The sequence below is a fragment of the Platichthys flesus genome, chromosome 7 (assembly GCF_949316205.1).
Source record: "Platichthys flesus chromosome 7, fPlaFle2.1, whole genome shotgun sequence".
NCBI classification, from domain to species: Eukaryota; Metazoa; Chordata; class Actinopteri; order Pleuronectiformes; family Pleuronectidae; genus Platichthys; species Platichthys flesus.
Window position 1 is genome coordinate 16,318,368 of NC_084951.1, and position 17,926 is coordinate 16,336,293.

Genomic DNA, 17,926 nt, shown 5'->3' on the forward strand with positions numbered 1-17,926 from the left:
TTCTTTCTTTGGCTGTTGTTTTGTGGCGGGCTGTAAAACCTCCCGAAGCTCTCACAGGGAGAATAGGTTGTAAACAACATGGGGTAAAGTTTTAGACTGCGTTGTGCTGCATCTGTCATCACTGGTTGTCTGCATGGGTTTAACGGTTTCAGCTGCTTTATGATCGGATATATGGATTGATAGATGGATGGATGGATGGATGGATGTTTGGCTCTTATATGTTTATCCTGCAAATGAAGCAGATATATAAATTGATGCGTATTGACATCCCGATGATCCCATGTGAGCAGTCTTTGTTCTTGTGTCTGCTCATGCACGACTCAGACATGTGTCTTTTTCTTCTCTGAATTCATTTTGTTTTTATACGAGGCATAAACATAATTATAAAATACCTGACAATACACAATCTCAAATAATTAACCACTTTGACAGTTTATTCTTCAATGGCTTCACTCATTCGGTTATAAATCACATTTTGCTAATACAGACCTGTTTAATATTTTTTGTCCTGTGGAATATCTGCAATTATTGTTTTGTGCCTTCATTTTATTCCATATTTTCATTGTTCTGACTCGTGTTCATCCCAGTGTCAGAAGTTTTCTTCATGGAAATTAACACAATTTGTAATGCCCAACCTTTATTTTATATAATAATTTCGCTCTACAAATACAAATAATTTAGTTTTTTGATATTGTTCGGAGTTAAACTCCTGGAGCACCAGTACTGAACAACATGATTGTCCAATAGCATTGAAATGATTCAGCAAACATGGTAATAAATGCATTTATCTTGTCAATGAAGAATAAAGGACATAATCACATTTACATCATGAGTACAAGCCTAACTTTATTTTTCCTTTGCCCTAAGCCAAACCATTTGATTATTGACAACATGAATCAATAGCAGTGTACAAGCAGAGGTAAAATAAGGTCACGGAGGAAAACAGAAATCTTCAGGACAGCTTATCGAGAAGAAAAACACAATCATTTATTTATGGAAGAGTCTGCTCCTGTGGCGTGGTCAGCACCTTTTCCCTGTTTTCTTGCCAGGGAGACCAGTGTTTATACCGGTCACTATTTCCCCTTGTTTCCTCAGCCCCCTCCTCCCGTTGGTGGTGTTGCAACTGGAAGAGACAGTCTGGAATCCAAAGTCACTTTCATTCAGCTGCAGTGAATGAGTGTCTCCCTTGGAATGCATCACTGACAAAGACTTTACAGCGCTGGAAACAGCCCCGAACGCTGCACAGATTCACCCTAAAACCATATACACATAAAGCAATCTATTTCACTTTGTAGTGGCGCACAGGAACTGAGGGCTTCACACAGACACCTCCTCGGGACAGCTGAGGATGTGTTACTGCCACTGGCATGATCAGACACGAAGCAACTATGCTTACTTGTTTTTGTACAATTTTACAATAATTATAAAATGATTAGGTTGCTACGACAATGGAAAGTAGCTTTCTTTCTCTGGAAAATCTTCAGATATTTCTTCTTATTTTTTGTTTTGAGCGTTTTCATCCAAATGGAATTCAAAATGCGTTTTTCATATTTTATCATCATTAGGCTACTAATTAGGACCAATTTCCTTTTTCACTGGTGTGGAATTATAAATTAAAACTGCATTACGCTGGACCAAAATCCAAGCTAAAACTCATGATCTGATCTTTATTACACGAGGATTACTCTTATCATATCTGTTACAATATACATTTCTTTGGATTAGCAAAAGATCCCATAATGTGTTATTCTGTAAAAAGAGGGAATTAGATTTGAAAGGGTTAAGAATGAACACGTGTATTCGGATTGAGCTTTATTCTATAATTAAGACGCGTGTCTGGCTTCTCTGTTTCTGTGCTGATCACAGTGACTCTGGTATTCGCGCTGGTGTCTGTTCCACACATGGGGACTTTTATAAATAACTTCTGATATTCACTTTGAATTTTTCCATATGCACAGCTTGTGTGCGGATAATTTGCTCCAATGTTTAGATAAAGCACTAATTGGTTTTCACTGCATCGTGTGAGTGTGTATGTGTGTGTTCGGGTAGAGAAACTTCCTGTTTGATGTGGAGCGTCATGGCAATATTAACAGTGCCTGGGTCTATATGTTGTGATTATTTCACCGTTACTGGAATAATGGATAACGCGCCTTTACACAATAAGCCATAAGAGGTATGAGACCGTATAAAGAAGTAGTATAAATAAGAGTATATTTACATGAACATGCACAGGAGATAACCTTGTCTTAATACGTCCATCTGCCTTGTGGTCATGACGAAATAAATGCAGAATATTCTGTCGTATTCTGAAATTGAAACGTTTTAAATAAAGAATATTTAAATATTTGCTATGTTATTTAAATCGCAATCGTTTCATGATGTATATTGCAGCTTTTTAAAAGTGGTTTGAAGGTATCGGATTAAAAGCGTTGGTCCTCAAATAATTCAAACTGTAACGTAAACACCTGCACCCAGACTGTGACTATAGGTGTCAGGCTTCTTTCTCCAATTGACTCATAAAGACTCAAAAACTGCTAATAAACGTCCTGTTAAACCAAAACAAGTCTGTCCACGTCAGCTGGGAGAAACGCTGCACTGGCACAGCTATCTCAGTCGTATTGGCTCTGTTGTTATCGACTTGATCGTGTGATAGAGAAATGTCAGAAACAGGCTCATGTGGTCGTATCAGTTTCAAGTTCTGATGTTATCACAACCGATTAAGCCCTCATCGTCATATTTTAGGTATATGGGCACATCCTGTCTGAAACACGCCGTATGTTCATGTTACAAAGTCAAAGGATAGATGGAGACAGACTGAAGCCTTCAAGAGGCAAATGTGGGATTAGGGACAATAATAACAAAAAGGACTAAACTTGGCTTTAGAGAAGTCTATTTGAAGCAAACTGAACAAACATTGTTTGATTTGTCTCCTTAACTTTTACGCATTATTTTATCTGGTCTTTGTTTTTGTGTCTTGACGACACTGGAGGATTTCTGTTGAACGAAGTTAACTACTGTTATTTTTTGCTTTTTTCTCCTGATAGCAGGGTGTTTTTCTATGTCAAATGTTGAACCTAGCGTGACCATTTGATATAAAGTCATACTGTTATCCATGCGGGATAGAAGCGTTTCTTCTGGACGTTTCAGTTGCAGTTGCAGTTTTTTTTCGAATGTGGCACAAGACAGAAATCTGAGAAACAAGAAACAACTGAGGAAATCTGGATTATCTAGTTTTTATTATAGCTCATCAAACAAGGGCAAACAAGTGGAATAGATACGTCGTGTAGAATATTATTACATACTATTAATGGACACACACGCGCACGGGCTCGAACGCCCACGAGAACATAAAGGGTTGAGGATTTTAGTGGATTACTGTGAACATGGCTATATGACTATATAATGTATTTATATGACCATGTGTTATTGTAATAAATGGTCATTGGGCACTTTGTCATTCAGCTGTAATGGCAGCAGTTGAATTAACGGACTCAGACCTTCAACCTGCAGAAAACACACGTACACACACACACATACACACTCTCATAGACACACACACACACACACGTATACGATCTGGTGTAAGATGAGGTAAATGCAGTTAGCGGCTTTATTCCTGTAAACATGTGGGGGAATATTTGAGTCTCTGCAGGCTGGCGCAGTCATCAGCGCACTCCAGGATACCGTTTGGCGCAATCGGGGTTCAGGTCTGGCGTCTGGCCTTTTAAATTTCATGGTTGAAACTGAACTCAGCAGCCATGACGCACATCGCACTTCCAGAATGCGTCTATACATACCGATTACATTTTGTGTCCTGCCATGTGCGCGAAAACTGAATATTGAATAACACGTCAGTTCATTGTGAACCGTGAGAAATAATTTGGACAAACAAATGTGGAAATTTGATCAATAGGTGACATCATTTCCCCCGCGTAGTCTGGGTTTGACAAAAAAGTTTTCTTTTAATTTCCACACGTTCGGATTCAAACAACTAAGACTTCAAAATGGTTGTTTATTTTGAATTTTGTGTCTTTGGTTAAGCTGTCACTTCGTACTTTATGGATCATACTGCGCCCAGTTTGATTTAATTTCAGCGTGTAGTGGTTTGCACGGCTTCACTATTATAATTTCACTTTTACGCATGACCACCGTCTGATCTGCACGCTCTTATACACACACATATAAATGTTTTTCTTTAAGTTTTAGTAAGCCCTTTTCCTGACCGCCTGTCTTGTTTTGTTTTAACCAACCACTTGTCCACACTGAGAGAAAAACAAGATACAATGTCAGAAGCAATTACGAACACCATCACGCGTAAAACCCAACAAAACAAACAGCCTCCGAAACCACAGGCGGATACAACATAAACGCACACACAGAATCAAAACAGCCCCAAAAAACAACACCCGTCAGTATCTCTATTATTACTTCCCCCTAAAAGAACAAATACTATTTTGCACCAAAGTCACCGCGTCACAGAAATATAACATGTGCTGCTTTTAGTGGGATTTACTGATGCATTAGCTCTGCCCCCGTCCAGTCTGCGCACACATGCATTAAAGTTCCCTCATTATTATTTATGGTACAATTAGTCTGATTGTGTTCCCCAATGACACTGGTGCCTTCCTCGCTTTCCTCCGTCTCCTGCGCACGGAAGTATTGTCTGATATTTGTCTCCTGCAGAAGAGTTCAGGGTTGTTTTTACAGCCTAATAACTGACAAGCTACACCGGGGCACTGCAGGGCGAACACAGTAAAGAGCTGGCGTTGGACACAACACGAGCATGAGTCCAAATCAGGAGTGCCTTCATTTGGTCGAAACTCTTCAACGAACCCGTTTACCTCCGCTGCTCCTCTGTCCTCCTCCATCTCGTGTCCTCGGCCCTTTCTCCTTTTCCTTGTCTTAAATATAAATAGTTTCACACGCATCTACAGTGGCGCTGCAGGTTTAATGCTCAGGCAGGGGGAACCCGGATGTACTCTTATTAACGACACGTTTATGAACAATCAAATGGTCCTCGTTAAAATTTATTGATGGGCATAAAAACATGAACGGTCACCAGCCGAATATAGCCCGCTGTAGTGGGCTGCTTGTCAAGAATCCGAATCCCCTCCTCGCCTATCTCCCGCAAATCCCCACTTAGGAATTGTTTGGTCTGTTGCGCCATCGTTAAAAACAGTGAAAACTTTATTGTCGGGGTATCCCGCATCCCGGAGTTTGATTCCCCCCCTCGCCTCTGTGTCTATATATATATGTACATGAGCGCGAGGCTACTGTGAAGGCTCTTCTCTCTATTAAGAAATTAACAACATTCCGCAGGAAGTTATAAACCCTCCACGTTATCGAATGCTCTGCGGGTTTAATAAGGATAAAACTCGTCAACGATTCAATAAACACTTTAATGCTGTAACACTACTCCTCGCGGCAACGTGGGGCTACGGTGGTTTCTGCCAGACAGAGATTGATTACACCATCAAATAGTGCCTCGCTCGCTGTGAGACGCGACGCGCACAGGTCCCCTCCGCCACTGCACACAACCGCTAGTAACACTTCTAAATATCATCTTCTTATAGAAACAGGGCAGTGAGAGTTACCTCCAGTGCGTCCGAGAGGAAAAGGAGCGAGAGAGCGCATTCTTTAATCCGATTTATGTGCAACGGTATCCCAGGATAAGTGGCGCATTGATCCAGTGTACAATTTCTGTGGGGGTAAATATAATCACGTGACGACGAGGCAGCCAATAGCAGGCAGGGAAGCGTTGAGAAATAATTACCTGCCTTGATTGTTCTATGGCTAGATAAAAAAGTACACATACACTCCATATAATAATCGGATGCATGTAAAAGAGTCGGGGAGGCTTCGACATGTCGACCACGGGTCCCATAAGTAATTATTATGTGGACTCCTTGATCAACCATGAAAACGAGGATGTCCTTGCTGCGACTCGCTTCTCCGCGCCCGGTTCGCACCCAGGCGGCCCTCGACAGACGTCCCTAGTACCGGAGTGCTCCGACTACCCTTCCTGCAGCTTCGCACCCAAGGCGCCCGTCTTCTCCACCTCCTGGGCCCCCGTGCACTCCCAGTCATCAGTGGTTTACCATCCATACAGTCACCAACCTCACATAGGCACAGACTCGAGGTACGTGCGCTCATGGCTGGAGCCGATATCAGGCGCAGTGACTTTCCATGGCTATCCGGGAAGCGGCAGGCACTACGGGCTGAAGCCCGACGCCTTCCAGGAGCACAGAGCCGGAGAGTGCCTCGGCTCCGGCGGACGGACCTACGCGGATTATCTGTACTGCTCGTCCACTGACACGCGAGACAAGGCGCAGCAAAACATACCCTCTCCCGAGTCGGAGCTCCTGGCTTCGGAGAAACATAAAGACGAGAAGCCGGAGCTAGATCCGAGTAAGTTCAAGCTCCTGCAGTCTTTTACAGCCGGGTGCGAGTCTGTTGCTTTGAGATTGTGTAAAAACTGCTTTTGCTTTGGAGGCTTTTTTTTAACGCCCCGCATGAAATTAGAAAGTGTTTGAGCCTCTTCTTTGCTGTGCAGCGCTGAATCGCCTCTGCTTTAGGGGGAGAAGCTTTAGGAACTATAAAAGACAAACGCTATTAGGCTGATATTGGGGCTATAAAACCAGACGGGGTTGTAAACATGGACTCAAACCTACAGGAAGACGTTGAATTTGGAGGGACGCTGCTTAATGTGGAAAACGTGCGAGGTGTTTCTTTTTTAGACATGAGTCAATATTCATCCCCAAACGCTTCACGGTGCATTTTTACGAGCATATTTTTGACCCCGTGCCATCACGTACAGCAAGTCAAGCCCCAATAAGTCGACTTTAAAAAGGGGAAATGTAGGCCAGTCGTGCGACATAAAGCCACACTTCTCCCTTTGACTCCCACTGGTTACACACGTTATTCACACGCGTAATAACGAGAGGATACACACGCAGTGATAGTTGCGTTCAACATCAGCTGTTTATCTCCGGATCCAGAACAAATTCACATGGCTCCCGCGGCCAACTTGAGGAATGTAGGGACACATAGGAGGACTTTCAGCACGGACCTGTAACGGCTTGAACTACTGGCCATTTTATGGGCCAATAAAGTGAATAAGCGCATTGAGTATTTTACGACGGGTGTGACTCGCAAGTTAAAGTGACAAGGAAGCAAATCAGTGCAGACTCGAGCTGAGAATCTCTCCCTCTAAATGTTGACGATCAGCTTCCACACCAGAGCCCAGTGTGGTGTGTTTAAATTGACGCATCATCACCATCACCATCATTGGAATTGCTGTGAATCCAGAGGCGCGCCCCCCCCTCACCACCCCCCCATGAGGCAGTCATTTGTCTTCTAGTATCAGTTTTGATAATATCACTGTTTATGTGTGTGTGTGTGTGTGTCTCTCTCCTCTTCTTTTTATTATTTTCATCTTTATTTTCACTTTTGTTTTACTTGCAGATAACCCAGTGGCAAATTGGATACATGCCCGCTCCACACGGAAGAAGCGATGCCCTTACACAAAATACCAGACTCTCGAACTGGAAAAGGAGTTTTTATTCAATATGTACCTGACTCGGGACCGCCGCTACGAGGTGGCCCGGGTCCTGAATCTCACCGAGCGGCAGGTCAAAATCTGGTTTCAGAACCGGCGGATGAAGATGAAGAAAATGAACAAAGAAAAGAACGATCGAAAAGAACAATAACGTGGACTGCAGTCTGGGGGCTCAGGCGCGATGAACCCAGTCACATGGACAGCACAAATGTACCAAAACACACGACGACCCCTTCCTCTCCTCCACCTCACTCCCTCTTCTTCATATTTATCACTTTGTTGGATTTTGTATTAACCTTCAGTTCGAGACTGTTTGAGGCTGATCCTGTTATTTTTCCAGTGAACACGTTATGTCGAGCGTTGAAGAAAAAGAAACCCAGAAATAAAAAAGAATTCAAAGATACCCACATCCTGTTTTCACTTTGAAATACCTTTATATGAATATCTATAATTCTCTTGTTCTTGTAATAGAAAAGTCTACCACAGCAGTTTGTTTACGTTGAAAAGAAGAAAGAAAATACTTGAATTCTTTAGAATTTTCACAAACCCACAATAATTTATGATGTGAATGTTTCTTCTCTCATGTTTACTTCCTTTGTACGCTGTTGTGCAGGTGTTGTATTTTGTACAGACACAGAAAACATCTGCGATCTAGTTTGTCCTGTATTTTTTTGTGATAGTTGTTGCTGTATTTGTGCATCTTCTCTCTCTTGTTTTTTTTTTTTTTTGGGGACTGTAGTCTACGAGTTTAATTATAGAGTGTAGACATAGAAACTCTGCAAATATAAACATAATCACTAAGTGCTTGTTGTCTGTATTTATTGTGACTCAAGATGGACATCAATCGTTTGCGCATTTGGTCATTAGTGCACGGCTACACACGAGGGCCCAACGAACTGCACCTCGACTCGCATAATATCTTAATTTAAAAAAGCCGCAGAGAAAGTGCAGCCACACTCAATCATCATTGTACTAGCGAGGCCGCAGATCGCAAACATTTAATAGTTTTCTAATTAATTGTGTCTCCACACAACTCTTCCTCTGCTGTGTTTTGGTCGTGTACAGCGATATAAGGCCTCGGTGGGCTCTGCTACTGCGCACAATGACGAAGCCGAAAGCCTCACGGTGTCTGCGCAGTTACGACTTAAGCAGGACAGAGTTGTTTTCATTTAGGCTTTGTGTTATTTCTTTATACGGGAGTTTAAATCAGCCACATTTTCAGCTTTAACAAGTTACGCACAGACTGAGGAATATGTGCGTACAAATTATATAAATGCACATTTTACCATGTGGAGCAAAGGCACATTTGTCCTAATAATAATAGTAGTAATGGTTTTGCGGCAGATCATTATTTCTGCTATTGTGTTTACATTTTTACTAAAGTGTGTTTGGGGGGGGGGGGGGGGGGGCTGCAGCAGTAGCCATTATTTCAGTGTGAACTCCAACACAAACTAATTTTAGAAGAGCTAATTCAAATGCACATAACACTCTACCCTATTTGAAAACTTTTGTTCCAATATCCCATTTCTAAGAACGCAGGCAGATTGATTTGTAAATATGAACCACTGCTGCGTAGCTTATTTGTTTTGAATCTAAATCAATCTCCGTCTAAATTAGATGACACTTCGCAGAAACCCTCAGACTGAATCCGAGCAGCCGAGTTTTAGGTGAGAGACAATTTCCCATGTCTCGCATTTGTTTCCTGGGATAGGCCTAAATTGCCTTTTTGTGGTGGCGAACAATACCGACAGGATGCAACAATTTCAAAGGCCAATCCAACACATTTCCGCTCGGCTCGGACGAAAATGCCAGTTTTACAGCCCCTGTTGGAGCTCGGCTGTTTGTCTCAAATGCAGACGAACAAAGCAAACTCGACTAACTGGCTAGACGTCTGGGCTAAATTACTTTATGGTTTTAATGGACGGTGGTGGTGGACGCGTTCAAAGGAGAGTCGTGCGCACTGTTCGTGGGGACTTCTGGTCTGATGGGCCATCCGCAGCCCCTACTTCACAAGAGTGGTCTATTAGCCCACAGTTAGATGGGAAAACGTCAATAGTTATTGTTTATAAGTATGGCTGCTGAAAAGCACGCTGGTACACACACAGGGGTTATGGGTATTAAATGATAAAACACACACTTGGAGCTGGTTGTACAACACGGGAGAGTGGAGGTGTGTGCTTCCAGATGTGCTGGTAAACAGCTGCTTTATTTAAGGATAAAGACCAGAATCATTCAGGCTCTGGACAAATGGGGAGATCCTTTCTTTCCACGCCATCGCTGTTTCTGATTGGTGGACTCACTCAGATTAAGGTACGCATCTCGACACTAGATGGCGCTGTTGGTCCACGTTTTGAGCAAAGTGTGTGTATGTTGAATGGGTTTTTCTTTTTACAGCTCTGTGGCTTGGCTCAAGAATGAATAGCAACCTATCGATGACAAAATGACAGATATGGTCCCGCACCGCATTTTGCGTAATAGGCCACAGAACAGCATTCAGGAATGCACTAAGGTGCTTGGCGTGTTGACTACATAATGTGTGCAGACACTGGATTTATTTCAAATTCATCTTTTATCATTATTATACTATTCAATATTCATCTATGTTTTGAGTTAAATATTTATTTCAGTAAATGTCAATTTTTTGTTTTGAAAATCTTATCCCATCTATAAGATTTTATGAACCAACGTGGCTGACGTGGTATTTTTATTACCTTTCATCGTGTGTGCTCTTTGGAATTCCTCTCTCGAGCCTAGACAGGAATTACTTTTAACGAGGGGCAACTATATAAACATTTCTATAAATATATAAATAGATTATTAAGACGTTATGTGTCTGTAATGTTGCTATTTTTAAAATAGTTTTTGGTATTTTTAATGCTATGAAGAATTATGTATCAGTTAAAATGGTTTCGGTGGAAAAACAAACCAAGTAAAAATATAATGAACAAAGAGTCAGGGAAGCGTATTAAAAATATATAATTACTACTTTAATAGCAGTCATAAAACATTCAACATCAATTACATTATATTAATACAATACATGGCCACACTGACAGCAGGAATAGCAACAGCATTATACAATGAATTGCATCAAACAACAACCAAATATAATTATCACAATAGTAATAGTAAGAATAATTTAGGACATGCAGTTTATTATATTTAAAAAGAGCTACATGCTTATTTGTACATTTCCATGTTTCACTATATAGAAGCATCTGCACCAGCAGTTCAGAGCACCCGAGAAATGTGCAACTATGATTGTCAATCTGCATATTTATAGAGTGTGAACGGTCTATAAATTCGCCCCGTGCGCCTTTCATATTTTACGATGATGCGTATAAAACGTCAGTAACCTCACAAAAACCACACTGGCATATTTGGAGAGAGGGGGGGAGGAGGGAGAGAGTCCATACGACTATTGAGCGTGGAAATGTGCGTGCGTTGATTGTGGCTAAACATCCCATGTAAAATTTTATGAACTCCTCCACGTGGGAGATTTACTGCTCATCCTCGTCGGTTTTACGGGGTCAGTAAGCGGCACCCTGCATTCATAGGTCGTGTTTATATTTGCGTGTGTCGGTGTTTTACAGCGCACGGTGCAAAGTGTGCCGCTCTGCTCCTGCGGCTCGGCGACGTGACACGGCCGGGATGTTTTTGTGTGAAACCCCGAATGATTCGCCTGTGTCACAAGGCTCCAGTTGTGTATTTTTTGCTTTTGTACCGTTGTGTATAATCGCTTTTAACGAGCTCCTGCAGTCAGTTAAAGGTCAACTATTTTCTAGGAATGGGTGCGTAACCTTCATTTGGGCCTGGGAGGGCAAACACCAGCTCGTGACACCTTTAGACGGTGGGCACTATTGCCTCAAAACCTCCACGCACATGACGACACGACAAACTATACACTCAGACATGTGGTGGAAATGCATCATGCTTCGCAGTCTTTATATTTTAACCGTTCCCCCCCTCGACTCCATTGATCAGCTCGGCTTTTTAAGTTGTAAATACGACATTGATCACGTTTAAAGCCTCTTGGGTTGTTGGTTATGATGAGTGTAGCTCCTCTCAAGGTGGATATATATACGTAAGGGCCCACGTCTGACCGGTCACAGAGAGATGAAGGGGTGGGGGGGGGGAGTGGGGATGACGAGGAGGAGGGGGGAGTGGGGGGTGCGCCTGTGCATGGTGGGGGTGGTTGGGTGGGAAGCTCAAAAAAAAAAAAAAAAAAAAAAAAAAAAAAGGAAAAAGACAGAAAAGAGCAGCGTCTGTGACTGTGCCGGGCGAGCAAGTCAGCTTCTAACCCGTACACATCCGAAGCACCAGCCATGAGCCGGGTTTGAGCCTCGGAAAAAACACACCGCCACCCCACTCACGACCGAGAGAAATCCGATGAGAGGAACGGCTCGGAGAGAGTGAGCTGCCGTAGATTGTCCAAAGGGGCAGCGTTTCTCCTAGTTCCGGTTTGTCTGCCTGTGCGCGCTGCGCGAGTTGGGACCCTAAACAAAAGGCTGCCATCATCCTAAAGGAGATATTCCGCTGCGAGAGAGCCCGTCTGCTTGATGCCAACCAAACATGAGCTCCTATTTTGTTAACCCTCTTTTTTCTAAATACAAAGGCGGCGAGTCACTGGAGCCAACTTACTACGACTGCAGGTTTCCACAAAGCGTCGCCCGCAGCCACACGCTGGTCTACGGACCCGGAGCAGCCGCGCCGGGCTTTCAGCACCCGTCCCATCATGTGCAGGACTTTTTCCACCACGGGACCACGGGGATCACGAATCCCGGATACCAGCAAAACCCCTGCGCTCTGGCGTGCCACGGAGACGCAACGAAATTTTATGGATATGAAGCCCTTCCGAGGCAAACGCTTTATGGTACCCAGCAAGACGCAAGCCTAGCGCAATACCCAGACTGTAAATCGTCGAGCAGCTCTAACCCCGGAGAAGGACAAGGCCACTTAAATCAAAACACCTCTCCCAGTCTTATGTTTCCTTGGATGAGACCCCACGGTCAGAATCGTACAATTATTTCATTTTCTTTCTGTGTTGCTCGGTGCGCGCGCCTGTGAGTGCCTGTGTGTGTGCGTGTTTGTCTGTGTGTGTGTGTGTGTGTGTGTATGTGTGCGTCAGCGTGTGTCTGCCTGTGTGTGTTTGTCTACATGTGTGCTGAATGTGCCTGAGCACATGTGTGTGTATATATACGCGAGTGTGACTCAATAACTATAAAACGGAATAAGTGATAGAACATGATGGGGCACATACAACCTGTACTGCAGGCTGCTGTTCCTCTGCAGCACATGTCCATACAGGGCTGAGTTGTTGCTTTGAAAAGTGCCTTTTAAAACACTGGATTGCTCATCGCAGCTCATGACACCAGCTCTTTAAAGTCAATTATCGTTCACATAAGATATTTCCAAACTCCGGAAAGGCACTGTGTGTGTGGTGGGGGGGGACGGAGGATGAATAAGTCATAGTTTAAAATATGATGCTACCACCCAGCTCAGAAGGAGCATGCAGAGTGACAGGGGGGTTAGCTGCAGACACAGCATGCTCCGGTTTATCCAGAATCCGGGTTTTAAGGATTTGGAAGTAATTCGACCCACAGGCCCAACGTGGCTCAGACTCAGACGGCCATAATCATAAAGGCTTTGTAGACATTACCTCTTCCATTCACGGATCATCATGTTCAGGCTATTAGGCCACATTAACTCCACACAGGTGTAAACCTCATTTTGATCTACTCAGAGACATTTAACAGTAGCCATGCCCCCATCTGTTGTTACAGTGCACCTTCACCTCTTTCCACACTATACGTTCTCCTTATTTGTCCTGTGTGTGTGCGTATGTCTGTATCTGTGTGTGTGTGTGTGTGTGAAAATCAGGCATTTAGAAGCCATGTCACTAGAGAGGTAAACCATGCGTATTACCTTTAAAAGGCTTCCATCTGAAATAGACCATAATACAAGAGGTTTGTAGGAACATGCCATAATATACATATAATAATTCAAAATTAATAGACAAACTCTTTTACAATAAATTATAAAAAAATACACTGTCTTCTCATACTCACCTATAGGAACTCTTTGATGAAGTGGGCGTTAAAGTTGCATCAGACAGCTGATCACTCCAGCAACTGTTAATGGCACAAACAGGACGGAAAATTAACATTATTACTCAAAGAATTTTATTTATAAATAGATATAACTGAAAATAGATATTACTGATAATGTACACAACTTTTAAATAAAGGTATTCCACGGTCTGTATGGGTGGATATGAGCTGGCACGTGGGGTGAACGCCAGGATTAATCGCCTATTCATTCTGATTGGAAAAAAAATATGCAATTCAACACAGAATTAATAAAAGTCATCTGCATGTGTTTTTTTTTTAATGGGGAACCGTCCTGCTAACCTTTGGCTTTATTTCATTCAAGCCCCAGGCAGAAGGAACGGGAGGCAAACCTACAGTCGCTACCAAACTCTTGAACTGGAGAAGGAGTTTCTCTTCAACCCTTACCTGACCCGCAAGCGGAGGATCGAGGTGTCCCACGCCCTGAGCCTCACCGAGCGGCAGGTGAAGATTTGGTTTCAGAACAGGAGGATGAAGTGGAAAAAAGAGAACAACAAAGACAAGTTTCCGGGTCAGAGGGGAGAGGCCGAAGCCGAAGCCGAGGGCGAGGAGGAGGGCAACGAGGACGGTGAAGTGGAAGAGGCCGAGGAGAAAGAAGCGGAAGAGAAAGAAGAGACCAAGGAGTGATTTTATGGTCCTTTTTTATGGTTATATGGCTGAAAAAAGGAAGAAAAAAGAGAGAGAGAGGTCCCATAAACAGGGGAAGAGTCACAAGGAGGCAGAGAGCGTCAACTTTATGACCACCCTTTCATTTTGTCTAGAGGGAACAGGAATCCCAACAATATTGCTGTCATAAATAGACAAGATTCTCCCTTCTCACGTTTCTCCAACATCGCATTTCCATTTGAAATTTTCTAGAAGCTACACAAGCCTGTGGCATTTTGTGTTATTTTTTTTGTAGTAGGAGAAGGGGGAATAAATCTAAAAACGCATGATAGATGGAAAATGGCTTAGCTCTTATTATTATTATGATTACTATTATTTGTTTTTTAACTTTCACAAATTAGCTTTTTAATAATAACAACATCAACAGCCTAGCCAATAAGATCAGAGACATGACCAACGCCGACCTGTGTTGTAAATAGATTATAGCCTACATTTAAAAAAATAAGATCATCATTTCAGTCAGAGTAACCAATGTAGGCCTATAACTTAGTCGTGAGTGTTCAGACATCATCTTCATCATTGCAGCAGTTACATTGGCCCTCAGCCTGTGTAGAAACCCACACGTTTTATTCTTCTAATTGTTACTGTAAACTGTTTTACTCGTCTTCATGTGAATGGCCTAGACAAAGATTAGCCATTATAGCTCCTCAGACATCTTCTTGTTTTCTAGGATATACCAGGGAAATGCAATCGTTTGAAATCCTTTGATGCTACCTAAAACCTGGGGAAATTGCAATAGAGATTTCTGAATATAAGAGATTTCATATGGTTTTAATTTTGAAAGTGTTCTATATCAAAAAAACCTTATATTATTAAGTTATGTATGTAGCATTTACCCAATATTACAATATACACTTGTTTGAAGACAATTTGTGAGTCTTGGGAAGACAATTATAGCTCAAAGCCAAGCGAACAAGTTCGAGATTGTACCACGGCACTACCTAAACTCAGAGCCTTGCCTTTGCAGAATTTATATTCCACACTTACATGGCATCGCTCTGATTCGATCGCAAGCTATTTCCCCAACAACTAAAACTGCCTATGACGCACATTTTACTGTGTATGATAATACCTGCTACAATTACAAGGATTAAAACAAAAAAAAGTAAGGGAATTTTTATTTCAATGTGCTGGTGATATAGCGTAGTTGTTTTGCACTGAATATAATCTTTATGTACGTCTTGTTATATATTGATGTGAACAATATGCTCGTTTCCTGGTGTTTCTCCTGTGAAAGACGGATTTGTGTGTCCCCCCGCCATTGTTGATGTAAAAATCACGAATAAACAAGATGGCTCACAATCATTTCTGGGTTTCGTTATTGATATTACCGCCTCGGTGGTTCTGCAGCTACTCACCGGCTTCCACGCAAAACACGCAACAAAATATGACGCATGCACACGTGAAAGTGAAAAGCCAGTTATCCACAAATTCTTTGTATTTATTGATTGGCAGATTCAAAGTTTTTCTCTTTAAGATCGAGACTTTTAGATGCGATAGAAACAATCAGGGCTCAATACACAGCCCTCAGTTTTCATATCATAGCATGTCTAGAGGTAATTTGGAACAAACAATCAACCCCTCAACTGGAAATACACTAATGCTGGTGTTTTGATGATGCTTTAATTTCCAGCCCATGTGCGCAAAATGTTTAACAGGCGGCGGCAGGAGGGAAGAGGAATGCTCGAGCATATTTTATCGCCCATTCTCTGAAGTTTGCATAATTTAAACTTTGCAACGCGATCGATTAAATAAACGCCAGACTTGCGTTTGCGCACGTATCCCTCCCTTTACCTTTTAAGGAGAGGCTGTGGGTCCCAGTCACAGCATGCGCACTCTCCAAAGCCTGGGTCATATTTGATTCATCTGCTTAATAAAATATCAAAAACAAACTTCCTCTCTTCGGGGAGGACGCCAACCTTTTCTTAATGAATCTTGGGATGAATGATGGCGGTTTGAGATGAGATTAACAAACATCTGCTGGCGTGTTATGTTCATCATCAGACTAAATAATGGCAGAGCATGAGGGAGGCTCGGGGCGCTGGAGGTGTTGCGTCCAGACGGAACCTCTGGAATCAAAGCGCGTGAGAGGCCAAGTGCAGGTAAAACACCTTGAGTCTCATCTTCTCCTCCTGCTGTGTTTATGGTCGCCGCTTAAAAACGAAACTCATATATGAGCAGCAGCCAAACATAAAAGCAAGAGCCGCGTTTATTTGTGCACAGCAACGTGCCTCACATACATCAATCCGGGTCACTTCGAGTGTTGTTACATCTGCTCAAACACCAGGACCTGCTCGATTATATTCACAGAAATCCGATCCCCTTTTTTCAAAACGTGTAATCGGACCTCTCTGTCTTCCACCTAGCGTTAAAGCAGATTTTCACATGTATTTCAGAGCTGCATTTTTACTATTGAAGGCCCAGACACGCCGCTGTGCTGGTGCTGCTGACTTTCCCCTTTTTTAAATTTGACTTACTCATACAAATGTATTAGTGCTACTTAACAACTAACTGCTGCTGTCGTGTGTCCCTGTGGCTGGAGTCGGTGTCAAGCATCTCAATTATTTAAAGCTCGTGGTGAGTCCAAGTCGCTATTCTTCTTTTTTTTATCTGCCCAGGTAGGCCTATTATACTAAACTATTTGAGCTTAGCTTATTAACTATTAAGCTGAAGTGATCCATTTGGTGTGTATGTGAGACACTGTGTGTGTTAATACTTAAACTCTGTATACCGGTATCAGGTGCGAGCGTCAGGACACCGCTATCCCTCAGAGGAATATATAGGCCTATCGTTAAATGAAAATTCAATGTGTTTATTTTAATTTTAATTTAACAGGTGTACAGTTTGATTTGGAATATTCAGACTTATTTATAGGCATTTTTTTATAGACAGATGGAAAAGAAAGGAGCTGAAGCTGCTTGTTGACTTCATATTTTTTTATTTACATTCAACCCCAGTCAAACTAACCTGTGGAGAAAAACATGAGGAACAACTGACATCATTTCGTGTGCTTGATTGGTCAAATTCAACGAGTTGCATCTAAGTGTTACAGAATTTACATTGTGCTAAGTCTTTTTTCAGAAAAAAAACTCACCATTAATATAAGACAAGAAAAGTACAAAATCAATACAACAGAAGCAAATGGAGTTTTGCAGATGCTCACCTCAGTGTCGTTCACCCCTCTCTCTTTTTTATTTTGCTTTATTTTTCCCTTGAATTAATCAATGTTGCTTCAAAGCGCATCTTCCTCGTCCAGGCTCTTTATTCCTCTGTTTGCGTCCGTGTCTTCTTTAGAACATTTCCGGATGTGTGTCCCCCCCAAGTCGCAGCAATTCTGTGCCACGAATTTCGGGGGGGCCCTTTTGTGTGTGTGTGCTCGTTTGTGTACTTTTACCATAGGGTTGACATTGCCAATAAAGTTTAGTGGACCCGCTGTAAACTTTATTGGCGGTGTAAACGATGGGTCCACATCTTTTTTGACTGCGTGTGTGTAGCCGAGGCTCAGTGTGGAGATCACGGCCTGCAAGGACAAGATGCACCGCTCATCCAAGTACGTAACACAGAGACATTCTGA

The 17,926-nt window shown here is 42.4% G+C and overlaps 2 protein-coding genes across 2 annotated transcripts; both read left to right on the forward strand.

Annotated features, from left to right (window-relative positions):
* Window positions 1-5,647: 5,647 nt before the first annotated feature.
* On the forward strand, window positions 5,648-8,341 carry hoxc9a (homeobox C9a). The gene is made up of 2 exons (XM_062391071.1): window positions 5,648-6,408; window positions 7,465-8,341. Exons 1-2 carry the CDS (start codon window positions 5,865-5,867, stop codon window positions 7,707-7,709), a joined length of 789 nt encoding a protein of 262 aa, XP_062247055.1. The 5' UTR covers window positions 5,648-5,864; the 3' UTR covers window positions 7,710-8,341.
* Window positions 8,342-11,791: 3,450 nt separating this feature from the next.
* On the forward strand, window positions 11,792-15,642 carry hoxc8a (homeobox C8a). Its single transcript, XM_062391055.1, has 2 exons — window positions 11,792-12,566; window positions 13,991-15,642. The coding sequence occupies exons 1-2, from the start codon at window positions 12,131-12,133 to the stop codon at window positions 14,311-14,313; spliced, it is 759 nt and encodes a 252-aa protein (XP_062247039.1). The 5' UTR covers window positions 11,792-12,130; the 3' UTR covers window positions 14,314-15,642.
* The last annotated feature ends 2,284 nt before the right edge of the window (window positions 15,643-17,926 follow it).

What these genes read in the sequence shown, in the direction of transcription:
- hoxc9a (XM_062391071.1), top strand. Translation starts at nt 5,865, where the DNA reads ATGTCGACCACGGGTCCCATAAGTAATTATTATGTGGACTCCTTGATC. An exon ending in GAAGCCGGAGCTAGATCCGA is followed by an intron (nt 6,409 to 7,464) that starts GTAAGTTCAAGC and finishes TTTTACTTGCAG; the next exon opens with ATAACCCAGTGGCAAATTGG.
- hoxc8a (XM_062391055.1), top strand. Translation starts at nt 12,131, where the DNA reads ATGAGCTCCTATTTTGTTAACCCTCTTTTTTCTAAATACAAAGGCGGC. An exon ending in TCCTTGGATGAGACCCCACG is followed by an intron (nt 12,567 to 13,990) that starts GTCAGAATCGTA and finishes ATTTCATTCAAG; the next exon opens with CCCCAGGCAGAAGGAACGGG.